Source organism: Phyllobates terribilis, unplaced genomic scaffold, assembly GCF_046119375.1.
Source record: "Phyllobates terribilis strain yellow unplaced genomic scaffold, ASM4611937v1 Scaffold_1__5_contigs__length_1240528914, whole genome shotgun sequence".
NCBI classification, from domain to species: domain Eukaryota; kingdom Metazoa; phylum Chordata; class Amphibia; order Anura; family Dendrobatidae; genus Phyllobates; species Phyllobates terribilis.
In genome coordinates this window covers 1,114,288,508-1,114,304,883 of record NW_027362761.1, presented here as the reverse complement: position 1 = coordinate 1,114,304,883, position 16,376 = coordinate 1,114,288,508, and the positions used below count along the sequence as shown (strand labels likewise).

Below are 16,376 nucleotides of genomic sequence, written 5' to 3'. Positions count from 1 at the left end.
CATGAGAGAACACTACCTTCTTGCATAAATCTCAAGTCCAAACTGATCTTGTACCTGCTAGTAAATGCACGTCTGCTTTTAGGTAAGTGACTAGGATTCTCGTGGTCTTCTGGACTCCCCTTGTAGATTATTAGGATAGCGTCTCTATGATTGAACTACAACTCCCACAATTGTCGTGCAGTGTCCAGTCACACTGAAATTGGAGACTTGCAGTCTTGGGACTTGACTGTGCAGTATTTACTTTACTGGATTCATTCTGCTCAGGCCGTGTGTATGTGGCATTGTATGGATACACATGTGTCGCATGAGACGCGGGAATGACAGATTAATCATAATGATAATTAGTAGGTCAGCAGTTGAAATATTTTGCATTCTTTTCCAGTCCTGGCAGCTGCTGTGTTTGCCTTCCGAGCAATGAACCTGATGGAGGTGACATCACTGGCTGCTGCTGAAGTAAGGCTAAGTTACTCTCCGATGAGATTGAAATAGTTCTTGACCCATTGCCAACCAAAGTAACCTAAGCTTCCCATGTTCCTTCTGAAGAAATGCAAGCCCCTCTGCCTAAATTCCTGCTAAAATGAAGCTGTAACCACATGCAATGGCCTATACCTGTTGACATGGTTTAGATTGTACGGCTTGCCGCTTGTCTTTTCTTTATACCGAAATTTTGCCTATTTTTTTTCTATCTTTTTTGATCGGTTTACCGAATTGTAATTTTAGATTTGTATTCTGATTATTACATTCTATATAGTCTTCTTTATTACTTTTGCACCCAACATTCTTTATATTTTTCTTTACATTTTATGACTATTTTGTACAAATATTTCATAATCCTATATATAAAAAAAAAAAAAATTGAATGAGAAGCTGTAGTTCATCTAGGAAGCAAGTGCCGTGATGAGTCACATTGCTAGACTGGAGAATTAGCTGGTAAATGAATATTGCTTACGATGTAGGCACAGGATTCATAATGTGCTTGTATTTTTAGCCCCAACTTGAAATTTTAGACCTGTTAAACACTCATGATACCATCTGTATTTGCAGCATGTCTAAAGGCCAAGATAAAATACGCTTCCTTAGTCGTCTGTGGGAGGAATCATTTGCATTGACATACCTAGGTTTTTACAGTCATTTATGAAGTTGTACGATACAAGTCTGCACTATAAAGAGATCAGTCTTTAGACCACTAGATCAGGGAGGCGTTTGCCAACTTACTTGGTGGTCAAACAACATTGCTTGGATTTTTCAGGTGCCGCAATGAACAGTCATAGCAGTAACTACGGCAGGAGCACCTGCTCTAGGCTGCATTTTAGAATACATAAAATGAATATGTTTACAGTCATAAATGGTGGCGGCATTATTATTATTTAATTATTTTGGTTATATAAAGCCATCATGATCATGTATTTCAGTGCTTTACAGATGTCATCATGCACTGTAACAAGGCTCACAATGTAAATTCCCATGAGCATACAAACCTCATGGCTGGATTTGATCCTAGGAAACCAGTGGAGCAAGCAATAGTGCTAACCACTGTGCCACCATACAACATTTCATTAAATATTTTGAAGCAGTGGGAAAATGTATTGCTTTAATAAATTAAACTCGAAAGCCAAACAATTCATTGGCTATTCGACTTTATGGTAGGATGACTTTTGATCACAGCACTCTCAAATGGCCCTATTAATGGTTAACAATGGGGCATAAATGAGTCCTACCAATAACCGAATTTAAGAATATATGTATTCAGTATTTGTCCCAGAAAATTATTGCAATTAGGGTATGTGCACACAATGCGGATTTGCTGCGGTTTTGACGCTGTGTCTTTATGCTGCGTCAAAAGCACAGCAGCCAGATGTTACAGCATAGTGGATGGGATTTCAAGAAATCCCATGCCCACTATGCTTTTTTGTGCACCTGCGGATCACCTGCGGAAACTGACATGAGGTGCGTTTTTCAGATCCGCAGCATGTCTATTTCTCTTGCGGAAGCGCATGCAGATTTTCCCCATAGACTTGCATTAGATGAAGAAAATCCGCATGCGTAAAAACCGCATGTGTGTTTCCACAGCGGAAATGTGCGTTTCCACAGCGGAAACGCACACAAAAATGCTACATGATGATCAATAAAGTTTGTTTAAAAAAAAAACTATTCTCTAATTTCAACATGAAGACATGAAAAACTAATGCATTAAAAAACGCATGCGGAAAAAACGCATGTAAAAAACGCAAGTAACCTAATTTGCATATTAGGTACGGAAATGGTGCAGAAATTCTGCAGCGTCAAAACCACAGCAAATCCGCACCGTGTGCACATACCCATACACGTTTTGTTATACACGTTTATTTCTTTTTGTGTATTGGAATAACACGAGAAAAAAAGGCAAATTGAACAGAATTTCACACAAAACCCCAAAAATGGACCGGAAAAAATTGCTGGCCCTTTCAAAAAAATGTGGGTAAACAACTTTGTTTCAAGCATGTGATGCTCGTTCAAGCTCATCTGTGGCAAGTAACAGGTGTGGGCTATATGAAAATCACACCTGAAACCAGATAAAAAGGGAAGAAATTGACTCAATCTTTACATTGTGTATCTGTGTGTGCCACACTAAGCATTGAAAACAGAAAGAGGAGGAGAGAACTGTCTGAGGATTTGAGAACCAAAATGTGTTAAAAAATATCAACAATCTTAAGGTTACAAGACCATCTCCAGAAATCTTAATGTTTCTTTGTCCACAGTGCGCAACATAATCAAGAAGTTTACAACCCAATGCACTGTAGCTAATCTCCCTGGGCGGCAGAGAAAAATTGATGAAAGGTTGCAACGCAGAATAAGTTCAGATGGTGGATGCGCAGCTCCAATTAAGTTCCAAAGAAATTCAAGCTGTCCCACAGGCTCAGGGTGCATCAGTGTCAGCGAAAACTATCCGTTGACATTTTAATGAAATTAAACTCTATGGCAGGAGACCCAGAAGGACCCCACTTCTAACACTGACACATAAAAAAGCTAGACTGCTGTTTGCCAAAATGTATATGAGCAAGCAAAAATCCTTCTGGGAAAGCATCTTGTGGACAGATGAGACTAAGATAGAGTTTTTTGTTAAAGCACATCATTCTACTGTTACAAAAAATGGAATGAGGCATAGAAAGAAAAGAACACTGTACCTACAGTCAAATATGGTGGAGGTTCAAAGATGTTTTGTGGTTGTATTGCTGACACTGGGTGCTTGACTTTGTGCAAGGCATCATGAAATCTACCAAAGGATTTTGGGAAGCAATGTAGTGCCCAGTGTCAGACAGCTAGGTTTGCTTCCTAGGTCATGGGTCTTCCAGCAGGATAATGACCACAAACATACCTCAGGAACCACCCAGAAATGGATGGAAACAAACTACTGGAGACTTCTGAAGTGGCCAGCGATGAGTCCAGATCTAAATCCCATTGAACACCTGTGGAGAGATCTTAAAATTGCTGTTGGGAGAAGGCGCCTTCACATGCGAGAGTCCTGGAGCAGTTTGCAAAAGAAGAGTGGTCCAAAATTCCAGTTGAGAGGTGTAAGACGCTTGTTGATGGTTATAGGAAGCGATTGATTGCAGTTATTTATTCCAAAGGGTGTGCAACCAAATATTAAGTTGAGGGTGGTAACAGTTTTGACCTGCTCATTTTTGGGGTTTTGTGTGAAGTGATATCCAATTTGCCTTTGTTTTGTGGTGTTCCAATATACACAAAGGAAATAAACATGTGTATAACAAAATATGTGTAATTACAATACTTTTCTGGGAGAAATACTTCATTTTGTGGAAAAATTTCAAGGATGCCAATACTTTCGGCTGTGCCTGTATGTACAGTTGAAACCAGAAGTTTACATACACTATCTAAAAAGACACATATGCATGTTTTTCTCAATATCTGACATGAAATCAGAATAAACCTTTCCCGTTTTAGGTCAATTAGGATTACCATAATTTTTAAAATTTGCCAAATGCCAGAATAATGAGAGAGAGAATGTTTTAAGGATTTTTTATTACTTATTGCAAAGTCAAAAGTTTACATACACTAAGATTACTATGCCTTTAAACAATTCTGGACTGCCCATATGATGATGTTATGTGTTTGGCAACATCAGAGTTAATTAGAGACACACCTGTGGATGTATTTTAATACACACCTGAAACACACTGCTGCTTTGTGTAGCATCATGGGAAAGTCTAAATAAATCAAGATATCAGGAAGAGAATTGTGGACTTGCACAAGTCTGGCTCATCCTTGGTACAGTTTCAAGATACCTGAAGGTGCCTAGTTCATCTGTACAAACAATTATACGCAATTACAAGCAAGATGGGAATGTCCAGCCATCATACCGCTGAGGAAGGAGACGGGTTCTGTGTCCCAGAGATGAACGTGCTTTGGTCCGACATGTGCATATCAACCCAAGGACAAAAGCAAAAGACCTTGTGAAGATGATGGTAGTAGCAGGTAAGATTGTGTCAATATCCACAGTGAAACAAGTACTGTATCAACATGGGCTGAAAGGCCACTTTGCCAGGAAGAAGCCATTACTCCAAAATAAACATAAAAAAGCCAGATTAATGTTTGCAAATGCACACAGGAACAAAGACCTTCATTTTTGGAGACATATCCTGTGGTCTGATGAAACTAAAATTGAACTTTTTGAGCATAATGACCATCATTACGTTTGGAGGAAAAGGGGAGAATCTTGGAAAGATGCCATCCCAGCTGTGAAACCCGGGGGTGGCAGCATCATGTTGTGGGGTTGTTTTGCTGCAGGAGGGACTGGTGCACTTCACAAAATAGATGGCATCATGAGAAAAGAAGATTGTGGCAATACTGAAGCAACATCTCAAGACATCAGCCAGGAAGTTATAGCTTGGGCGGAAATGGGTCTTCCAAATGGACAGTGACCCGACGCATACTGCCAAAATGGTAGCAAAGTGGCTCAAGGCTAAGCGCCCACGATGCAGAAATGCTGCAGATTTTTTTCTGCACTTCCTTGGCAGGAAAAACGCATGCGGATTTTACATGCGTTTTTCCTGCCAGGTAGAAGCGTTTGTCAAGCGTTTTTGCATGCATTTCTGCATGCGGGTTATCAAGCGCTTTTTCAAGCGATTTTAGCATCACTTGGAAAAGTGCTTGACAACTTGGTCACACTATATAAATCCATGCAACCTGCATGGATTGATATAGTGTGACCAAGTTAATAGTTTAAAAAAAAAAAAAAAAAATAGTAAAAAAAAAACATTATACTAACCTTCTGATGGTCCGCAGTCTTCTCTCCGATGCGTCCGGTCTCTTGTACGGCTCGCGGTGGTGTAAAAGGACCTTCCATGACGTCATTTAGTCATGTGACAGGTCATGGAAGGTCATTTTACACCATCACGAGCCGTGCAAGAGACCGGACGCATCGGTGAGAAGACCCGGAGACATCAGAAGGTAAGTATAATGTATATTTTTTATTTTAAATTCTTTTTTTTAACAGGTACTATGGTACCCGGGTCTGGAGGAGAGTCTCCTCTTCTCCAGACCCGGGTACCATCCGCACATTGAATCTCTTAATATCCGCATGTGTACATGTAGTCATGCAGATATTAAGCAATTCAATGCAAGTCAATGGCGGCAATTATGCTGCGTGTCCGCAAAAATAATAGATATGCTGCGTATTTTTCCGCAGTGATAATCCTCATGTGCTGTGCACATGCTGCGGAAATTTCCACTGCGGATTATCATTGGGGCACGTATTACCAAGCGTTTTTTAAGCTTTTTTGCTGTGGAAATTCCACGGCAAAAATTCTTGAAAAACGCATAGTGGGCATGCAGCCTAAGGATAACAAAGTCAATGTTTTGGAGTGGCCATCACAAAGCCCTGATCTCAATGCTATTGAAAATGTATGGGCTAAGCTGAAAATGCATGTGCGAGCAAGGCGACGTACAAGCCTGGATCAGTTACAGTAGTTTTGTCAGGGGGAATGGTCTCAAATTCTGACAACTATTATGAGACGCTTGTGGAAGGATATCCCAAACGTTTGACCCAAGTCATTCAGTTTAAGGGCAATGGTACCAAATACTAATGAAATGTATGTAAACTTTTGACTTTGCAGTAAGTAATAAAGATGTCTTAAAACATTATCTCTCTCATTATTCTGGCACTTAGCAAATATTAAAAATTATGGTAATCCTAATTGACCTAAAACGGGAAAGGTTTATTCTTATTTCATGTCAGATATTGAGAAAAACATTCATATCTGTCTTTTTATATAGTGTATTGTAAGGCAGCGATAGACATCATAATGGGGGATACTCGCTGCACCCGGTCAATTAATGCACACCAGCAATGTCTTTCCAGTATTTCACAATGCTACAGTTTATTGCACTTCATAAACCACAGTTCACACATATAATGTCCACGAGCCCAAGTGGCAGACAGGCCCACTTGGCCCAGGTTACAGCCTTCAGCAAGGTAATACTTTAGCAATGTCCATACAAGTGTCCATATAACAAAGTGTATTACCTTTGCCGGGTTTTAGCTGCTGCAGTCCATTTAATCCGCCAACACTGTGGCTTTAAGGCTTTCCCAGGTGGGGGTCTCTAGCCGTCGTCCCGTCTAAGGCTACTGGAATGTTTCACTCACACACATCCAGTCTGCGCCTTTCCGGACTCTTCACCAAGCCGCTGCCTTCCAAGGCCACTGGCATCTGCACAAGATCCAGCCTCGACCTTTCAGGCTGCCAGGCTTCATTGTATCACGGTGTCCCACACACACGGGGAACAGGCCTCATGCCCAACACACCGAACACACCTGTCTCCCATCAAGCAGGGTTTATATATCCATCCCGTGCACACACACACACAGACAGGACCTTGCTGATGTCACAGTCATGTGATCAGACAGACATTCAGTGCGCGCAGGACCTGTGCTATGTCACAGTCATGTGACCAGTCACCTGAGGGGGAAGGTACATGGTCAGGTAAAACACATCCTGGACCATTACCGTAATGCCAGCAAGTCGCTGCATTACATATCCCCCCCCCTCTGTTCAAACTTGTGGGGTTGAACACATAATATACATAATCACTATAACCCCCAGCTCTGTTCAAACTTGTGGGGTTGAACACATAATATACACAATGACATTATAACCCCCAGTTCACATAGAGACCATGTACTTTACAATTGTGCTACTCAGCCCCTGGAACATTAGTCAACGACATTAGCCCATTCCTTAGGGACCTACCATTTGTCACTGTCACTGACTTAGTCAGGTCACCTTTCCGGGTCGTAACCTTGTCAGAGCTCCCCCGCTCCCAGCGGTCAGTTGTAACCTTGTCAGGTCTCCCCTGCTCCCAGCGGTCAGTCGTAACCTTGTCAGGTCTCCCCCGCTCCCAGCGATCAGTCATACAGCAGTGTGACTCACATGCCCTGGTATCTAAGGTCCGGTTCGACTCCGTACTGTCCCGTCCTCTGTTGGGTCGTTTGTATGGGCTGCTCAAACCTGAGTTACTGGAGGTCTCACTACCTCTAAACCCACGCCCACTATTTTCAGGACATCTTGAAAGGTCCCTAACTCCAGCTATAGCTGTTCTGTTATTTAGGGGGCCCTTTCTCTGTCTGGTCTCATAATTTCTAGACGGCTGCCATCTTCTGCTACTCAGATGATGCTGTCTATCCACTCGCAGTCTAGCGAGATTCAACTGTTCTACCTCTAGCAGGTAGGTCACTCGGTACTCCAACAGCATGCGCATATATCCCAGGCTTTCTTCTGTTCCTACAGCGGAGAATGATACCATGCCGTCTTCGTCTGGTATCCAGTCCTGACGATCACGTGGACTGCTTACTTTCACCACACCAGACTTCTTGACCATCATCTGCATGGCTCAACCATTTCTCCCGACGAGCTTCCTCACCAGAACATGAGGCACCCGGATGACCTCTTCACGCATACTGTGAGCTTTCCTCAACAACTCCAGTTGTCTAACGGCTTGTTCCGTCTTCAACCGGAGAAACCGCTTCGTGCGAATACATCGCCAGTGCATGTCACTTAGGATAGCCACCCTCTTCACTGTGACTTCGGTCGTGGACAGGACCACCAGCTGTTTAGCTTCTGAGGTCAAGTACACCTTACAGGCTCCCACGGCCTTCTTAAACTCCTCATGCACGGACTCACTGGTGCATTCTTCCCTCAAATCCTCGGGTACATCTACGAGGCACTTGTACCGAGTCGTTTCGGTCTCACCAGTGGTTTCCAGACGATCAACCAGCTCAGGTTTCAGGGACAACTGACCTCCAGCTTCTTCACCCTGTATGCTTTCCCTGAGCTGACTCACAGCTACAACTTCACGAATTTCCGTCTTGACCACTTCCATCTCATATTTATCTGTGGTTAACACTCTCTTAGCTCTCCTCAGGTCCACCCTCTCTTGGTATAAGGGAGTGAGTGCAACGTGTTCGCCCTTTTCCTTCTCCAAGAAGGCCTCGTTCACTGAGTGATACTTTGTCAGGCGACTTTTGAGCCCGGAAACTTCTTCCTCTAGCTCCGCCACTCGCCTCTCAGTGGCCCGTCTCTGAAGCTCCTCTTGCTTCCAATGGGTTTGTAGCGACTCCTTGAGCTCCTTGATCTCGGCTCCTACATCCACCGAATCATCCGAGCTCACATCACTCGAGGGGGTATCTGCTTCATACCTCCCATCACCAGCGGCCAACTCCTGGCTTTGGTCTGCAGCTTCTCCGATAGACTCCTCCATCTGCTTCTGCTCAGCCTCCATCTTGCTGAGCCTTTCCTTAAGGCACGTCTCTGGCCTCTGGAGATTATCACAGAACGTCTGCAGCTCCTTCACCTGAGCTTCCAGACCTAAGGTCCTTCTGCGGAGATCACCATTTTCATTACGGGTGTCCTGCAGAGTGGTCTCAACCACTTGGCGCATGTGCTCTGCATCCACCTTATCATCCTCTAGTTTTCCTTTAACCCTGAGGAGATCCTCATAGTCTCTCTTGATTTGTTGCAGTTCCCTCATGAGTTCACCATATTCCTTCTTGGAGTCACATAGCTCCCGGTTGAACTGTTCGTGCAGTCGTTTTAGGTTTTGGTCACGTCCGGAAACTTCAACCTGCAGCGCCTCTTTTAAGGCAGACAGCTCTCTATCCCTCTGGTGTAGTCCCTCATCCAGCTTTTGCTTCACTTGTATCAGCTCTACGTGTACCAGGGAGAACCTATCTTTCAACTCGCACAGCTCATCTTCAAACTCCGCTTTGTCAAGCTCCAACTGAAAAACCTCCTCTTTAATTCTCTGGAACTTTTCCTTCCAATTGTTGACTTCCTTGCTGTTTTCCTCCAGTTCTCGCTGCAAGTTCCTCACAACCTGGTTTATTTTCCGCCGTTCAGACTCCAGGCTCAGCTGGTCTGAGGACCTGTTCTCCATGTTTTTCCTTAGTTGCTGTACATCACTCTGATACTGCTGCCTGATAGGCTCCAGCTCTTGGTCTTGACTGGCCACCTCCTCTTTCAGGGCTGTCGGTTCCTGATCCTTTTGTCCCAGTAGATCATCCTGCTTGTAACAAATCTGCATAACTGCCTCCAACTCTTCATAGTTGTCTGATACTTTACTGGAGGTTGCTACTGGCAACGTCACCTCCTCTTCTGCCTCTAAAGGAGGATCCACCCTTGAAACAAAGGCACACAGTACTACATTTTCTTTATTTTCATTTTTAGCAAGGACTACAGGAGCAACCTTTTTGTGGCCCTTGCGCCGTTGTCGAGATGGGGACTTTCTCACCTCGTCTAGCCCCTCCTGACTGACCTCTCCTTCTACTTTCGTAGTGTCACCGTCAGCTACGGGGTCTGTGTCACTCCCCATGGTGTTGTGGACTAACAGGTCACCTCCCACTTTGACGTCACCCCCTTCTACTGGAGCTACCCTGTTATCAATGGTCACATTGTCATTTTTAGGAGGTACCAACCCACCACCAGTAAATTTTTCTGATTTTCTACACTCTATGCTGTTTTGAAAATCCGCCCCTTTTTTGACTCCGCCCCCTTTTTAACAACCACACCGGCAGGGAAATTTTTACAAGAAAAATCAACAATAGTCTTAGGACTCAGTTCACAACAGCTCTTACCTCCTCCCCCGGCACTCTGGGACAACAATGGCGCCCCCGGAGAGTTCACAGAATGGTCCACGGCTCCAGCGGTTCCAGCACCAAGTCCAGTAGACGTTTCTCAAATTCCTGCTGCGGTTTTAACAGGCACTTTAATCGCTCAATAGCTTCAGACTCAGTTGCTGCTCCCTTCACAGCCATTTTTATCTGCTCCTGCATTTCCTCAGGACACTATTCACACACCGCTCTCCCCGGAAAAATTTTCGTGGCCCCGCCGAGCCACCGCAAACCAGGTTTTGCGTGCGCGGACAATCTTCGCAACCCCGCCGAGTTGCAGCAAAACCGGATTTGAGTGCGACGACAATCTTCGCAACCCCGCCGAGTTGCAGCAAACAACCGGATTTGAGTGCGACGACAATCTTCGCAACCCCGCCGAGTTGCAGCAAACAACCGGATTTGAGTGCGACGACAATCTTCGCAACCCCGCCGAGTTGCAGCCAGATGCTTTAATCCACACTCGTCGTCCTGTGCTGTTGCCCCTAGCAACCGGGCTGCAGTTGCCTCAAGCAACCGGACTGCAGTTGCCCCTAGCAACCGGGTTATCTTTGCCGCTAGCAACCGGGCTGCAGTTGCCCGCATTCTCGAACCATATGTAAGGCAGCGATAGACATCATAATGGGGGATACTCGCTGCACCGGGTCAATTAATGCACACCAGCAATGTCTTTCCGGTATTTCACAATGCTGCAGTTCATTGCACTTCATAAACCACAGTTCACACATATAATGTCCACGAGCCCAAGTGGCAGACAGGCCCACTTGGCCCAGGTTACAGCCTTCAGCAAGGTAATACTTTAGCAATGTCCATACAAGTGTCCATATAGCAAAGTGTATTACCTTTGCCGGGTTTTAGCTGCTGCAGTCCATTTAATCCGCCAACACTGGCTTTTAGGCTTTCCCAGGTGGGGGTCTCTAGCCGTCGTCCCGTCTAAGGCTACTGGAATGTCTAAGGGGGAAGGTACATGGTCAGGTAAAACACATCCTGGACCATTACCGTAATGCCAGCAAGTCGCTGCATTACAGTATGCAAACTTCTGGTTTCAACTGTGTGTGTGTGTGTGTGTGTGTGTGTATGTACAGTGGGGGAAATAAGTATTTGATACACTGCCGATTTTGCAAGTTTTCCCACCTACTAAGATTGGAGAGGTCTGTAATTTTTTATTGTAGGTACACTTCAGCTGTGGACAATAGGTAAGCAGCTTGGTGAGAAGGCAACAACTGTTGGCGCAATTATTAGAAAATGGAAGAAACACAAGATCTCGCCTTGAAGGGTAAAGATGATTCTGAGAAAGGTCAGGAATCAGCTCAGAACTACATGGGAGGACCTGGTCATTGACCTGAAGAGAGCTGGGACCACAGTAAACATTACTGTTAGTAACACACTATGCCGTCATGGATTAAAATCCTGCAGGGCACGCAAGGTCCTCCTGCTCACGCCAGCTCATGTCCAGGCCTGTTTGAAGTTCGCCAACGACAACCCCGAAACCTGAAAGATCTGGAGAAGATCTGTATGGAGGAGTGGACCATATTCCCTGCTGCATTGTGCGCAAACTTGGTGAAGAACTGCAGGAAACATCTGACCTCTGTAATTGCAAACAAAGGTTTCTGTACCAAATATTAAGTTCTATTTTTCTAATGTATCAAATACTAATTTCATGCAATAAAATGCAAATTATGTAAAAATCCTACAATGTGATTTTCAGGATTTTTTTAGATTCTGTCTCTCACAGTTGAAGTGTACCTATGATAAAAATTACAGACCTCTCCATTCTTTGTAGGTGGGAAAACATGCAAAATCAACAGTGTATCAAATCCTTATTTTCCCCACTGTATATTAAAATATACAGTGCCTTTTAAAAAAGTATTCGTATCCCGTGAACATTTCCACTTTTTTTCACGTTACACCCACAAACCTAAAATATATTTTAAGTAATCAGGACATTGTAACAATGAATGGCAGATCATGCTATATACAAGTACTATAATAGTCCTAGATCAACACCAAGCAGTCTTGTGACTTCTGTACTTCAGCTCTAGTACTTTCTCATATTTAAATATACATAAAACTATGAGATTAAAAAAAACGTATGAGAGACAAGGCGTAGCTATATCTTCCAAAGAATTCACTCTTTTTTTTCCCTTTTTTTCCTCAGGCTGTCCTCGCTGATATATCGACCCTGAAAGTCATGCCTCTTCTCCAGATTTTTCTGTTTGCAGTTGTCACTTAATCTCTCCACCAGTTTCCAATACCACAGGAACCAGCCAAGAGCTATGCAATATATACAACCAAAGCGAGACTATGCTCATAAATATCTGGTTTCATTGAATTTGGGAATACTCATTTGCAGTTTTACAAGCAAGTAACATATCCTCTGCAAGAAGTCTTGTTTAGGAAAATCAATATTTACCAAGTATTTACATTTCTTTTTTGCACGGAACAGACCTGTAAATAAAGCACAATACCTCTAGGTATGTTAAATCCTAGCTTCTGCATCTTGTCACACTGTACCAATAGTTTTGTGGTTTGGACACATCATTTTCCAAAATCCTATTAGGAAATACTGAGAGCACCTCAGGGAAGAATAAAAGTTTAGCCTTTCCCTACAGATTTTGGGCATCAGAACTCTACATTTAGGCTGTGTGCCCACGATGCGTTTTTCAAGCGTTTATGCTGCGGAATTTCCGCAATGTAAACGCTTGGTAAACCTTCCCCCATGGTCTCCAATGCAATTCCGCACTTTCAATGCCCATGCTGCGGATTTTTCCGCAGCGTTTATGCTGCGCTCAAAAATCCGCAGCATGTCCATTAATTTTGCGGAAGCGCTGCGTTTTCGCCGCCATTGACTTGCATTAGAACGCGCCAATTCCGCAAGACTGCATCTGTACTTGCATAATTGGTGCGTTCTAATGTGCGGATGGTACCCGGGTGTAGAGGACAGGAGAGTCTCCTCCACACCCAGGTACCATAAAAAAAAGAATAAAATAAAAAATAAAGATTATATTCACCTTCCGACGGCCCCCGGACTCCTTCTCTTCGCTTGCCGACAGATCGCGCAGGACTGAAGGACCTGCGCTGATGTCACAGTCATGTGACGGCAGGTCTTTTCAGTACAGCGTACTGCGATCTGCCGGCAGCCAGCACAGGAGCGCAGCAAGCCTGCAGGGGCCATCGGAAGGTAAGTATTGGTGTATTTTTTTATTTTTAACCACTCTCTCGGGTTACACTATATAAATCCATTCCGTTTGCATGGATTTATATAGTGTGACCGAGTTGTCACAAGCACTTTCCAAGTGATGCTAATCGCTTGGAAAGCGCTTGTCAATCCGCATGCGGAAATGTCAGTGAATAACGCTCCATTTCCGCATGTCCCTGGCAGGAAAACGCATGTACAATCTGCATGTACAATCTGCATGTACAATCCGCATGCGTTTTTTTCTGCCAGGGAGATGCAGAAACGCTCAGGAAAAAATCCTGAGCATTTCTGCATCGTGGGCACATAGCCTTACTGACTCAGCCTTTAGGAAAAATGAAACGCCTAGCATGTGGTTCCTCTTGCTTTGACAGTGCTGCTCCCTGCCCAGTAGAAAAGAGTCTCTAATGATCCCTGCTGTTTTATATTGGGTTAGATTTATCATAAGAACAGTTGAAATGTTTTTTTAGATGATTGAAGTAGCATTCCGGTTTACCAAAATTATCACCTGTCAACTGGATAAGTGAAAACCTGTTATTGGGACTACCATTGGGACTCCCACAGATTGCCAAAACTGGGACCTTATGTCCTCCTTTTCCACCAATCTTTAGTAATGTAATGGATTGGCTAGTTGTACATGCATCCTGCTGCTCCATTGTACGTGTCTGACTGGCAGCATTAAATAGCTGCCGATTGGTAAATGTTTAATAGCCTTGTTTACACAGGCAGACCACGCTAAGCAATGCTCTCTGAATGATGTGTAGTAGGTCGCTCACTGCGCATAGGCTGTTGTTATTCTCAGCAGTGTGAGTCCTGTTTGCACAGTTTGATGCGTTACAGAGAACGATTATCTTTTGCACAAAAGATCATTTCACCCAATGAAGGAGCATTTATCGGGTGATCAGCAGCCTGTTTACACTGAAAGATTAATTGCTTATATGATTTATAATCGGTGTAAATGCAGTTTAAGTCCATGGACTAAGATTAGAGCAACAGGGGTGCATGTACAATCATCCTCTGCATTTAATTCCTCCTGGCTGCTGTCTCGAAACCAGGTGAGCATAGGGGGCTACTCCCGTTTCATGTTCACTTACGCATCCATCGCCAACTTTTTTGCAGACATTGCAGTGAGTTACAAGTTGTATTGCAGCTAAGGGAAAAGCAACTTGTGAGTGATTTAGTTTTTTTTACATGTGATTTGGCTTAATGGGAGCCTGTCATGTTGAAATGCTATTAACCTGCAGATATGTGATTAATCTGCAGATTAATAGGGTTCTGAGCCTGGCTGGTGCCCGCACTTAGAGCACTGAACTGTATTCCTTCCGGCAGCATTCAGGTTCAGTCACCACTCTGTATAGAGCACGGCTGCTGTAACCGTGTCCCTGGTACTGACTGACAGCCAGCCCTAATGCTGAGCTGCTGTCAGTCAGTGCTGGTGGTGTGGTTACTGACGCTGCTTTCTATACATAGAGCGGTGACTTAAGCCATGCTCATGTCACCACTGTGACTGAAACCTGAACGCTACTGGGAGGAATAAAGTTCATTTCCTCCAGACTGCGAGACTCTAAGAGTGGGCGCTGGGCTAGTTCAGAATGCTATTAACCTGCAGATTAACCCAATATCTGCAGGTTAATAGCGTTTTTTTCACTTGACAGGTTCCCTTTAAGTGTGTGACTTGTGATTCAGTGACTTTTAATTCAGGGAGTTTAGAGGGGAGTAAGTTGTACTGAATCACAGTTTGCATTTACTTGTTTATTTACTTATTAACATTTCTCTCTTGTGAAATCCCCATTAGTAATATGTGCTCCATCAATGCCATCCAGTGTGCATCTTGTCGCATGTATGCATGCCTTGTCCAGCCGATTGAGGGTGCATACTGCTGTGTGAGATGTCTGCACATTGTACATTTGGAAGCTCAGGTACTTGATCTAAGTGAACAACGGGCAATACTGAGATCAATATGGAAATAAATTTGCTACTCACTGAGCAGGTGCTCGCTGGGGTAGATGTGGAGGGGAGGGTAGCATGCAGCTTCAGTACAGTGAGGCAGCTAGCTGGGTGACACTTGGAAGACAGGTATAGGGAAGAGAGTCAGGGAGACCAGTCCTGATCTGGCCCACCCCAACAAGTTTGCTAAGTTGGCATATGAAGGGGGTGTCAGTACAGGAATAGCACTGCTGCAGCAAGACACATCCTCTGAAAGCCATAGGAGTGCCTGCGCCAGTAAGGGGAAAATAGGTGCTCAGGGCAGGCCAGACAGGTGCTGGTTGTGAGGGATTCCATTATTAGGGGAGCAGACAGGGCAATCCTGTCACAAAGACAGGGATCACCAAACGCTGTATTGTGTTCCTGATGCTCGAGTTCGCCACATTGCTGATCGGCTTGACATATTACTGGGAGGGACTGGTGTACACCATGACTGCTGGGCCCTCATCAACACTAAAGACAAAGTTAGAGGTAGGTAGAAGGTCCTTAAAATGATTTCAGGGAATTAGGCGGTAAACTTAAAGCAAGGACCTTCTGAAATACTTTCTGTACCATGTGCCAAACCAGAGAGGCAGTGAGAGGTGAATAAGTGCCGCAGGAATTTGTGTAGGAATGAGGGTTTTGGATTTCTGGAGAACCGGGCCTACTTCTCTGTTGACTACAGGCTCTACGCTAGAGATGGGCTGCACCTCAATGGAGAGTATGCAGCTGTGCTGGGGGAAAATGGCTAAGAGGTTGGAGTAGTGTATAAACCTGGGACTGGGGGGGGGGGGGGGGGGGATTACTGTACAGCTGGGGAAAATAGTGTAGATAGTGACCTGGGCATAAGTAATGAAATCGGGGGTTGCATGGGGGAGAGGTTAGGACAATACACTAAGTAGTTATAGAGGTACAGAGAGATACATAAAGTGCATGTGCACCAATGACAGAAGCCTCACCAACAAGATGGAGGAATTATAATTAATACTGTTGTAAGAAAATTATGATCTGGTGAGGATAACGGAGACATGGCTGGACGAGAGCTAGGACTGGGTT

At 44.2% G+C, this 16,376-nt stretch overlaps 1 protein-coding gene across 3 annotated transcripts in view; it reads left to right on the top strand.

Annotated features, from left to right (window-relative positions):
- Nucleotides 1-16,112, top strand: part of TBC1D19 (TBC1 domain family member 19) — a 316,278-nt gene extending 300,166 nt beyond the window's left edge. For 2 of the 3 annotated variants that reach the window (XM_073646430.1, XM_073646399.1), the window contains 2 exons: nt 383-453; nt 12,318-16,112. In XM_073646430.1, the coding sequence (XP_073502531.1) occupies nt 383-453; nt 12,318-12,392 (146 nt within the window). In that variant the 3' untranslated portion in view covers nt 12,393-16,112. The remainder of the gene's footprint in view (nt 1-382; nt 454-12,317) is intronic. The other variant, XM_073646409.1, reaches the window with a different exon arrangement.
- Nucleotides 16,113-16,376: the final 264 nt, after the last annotated feature.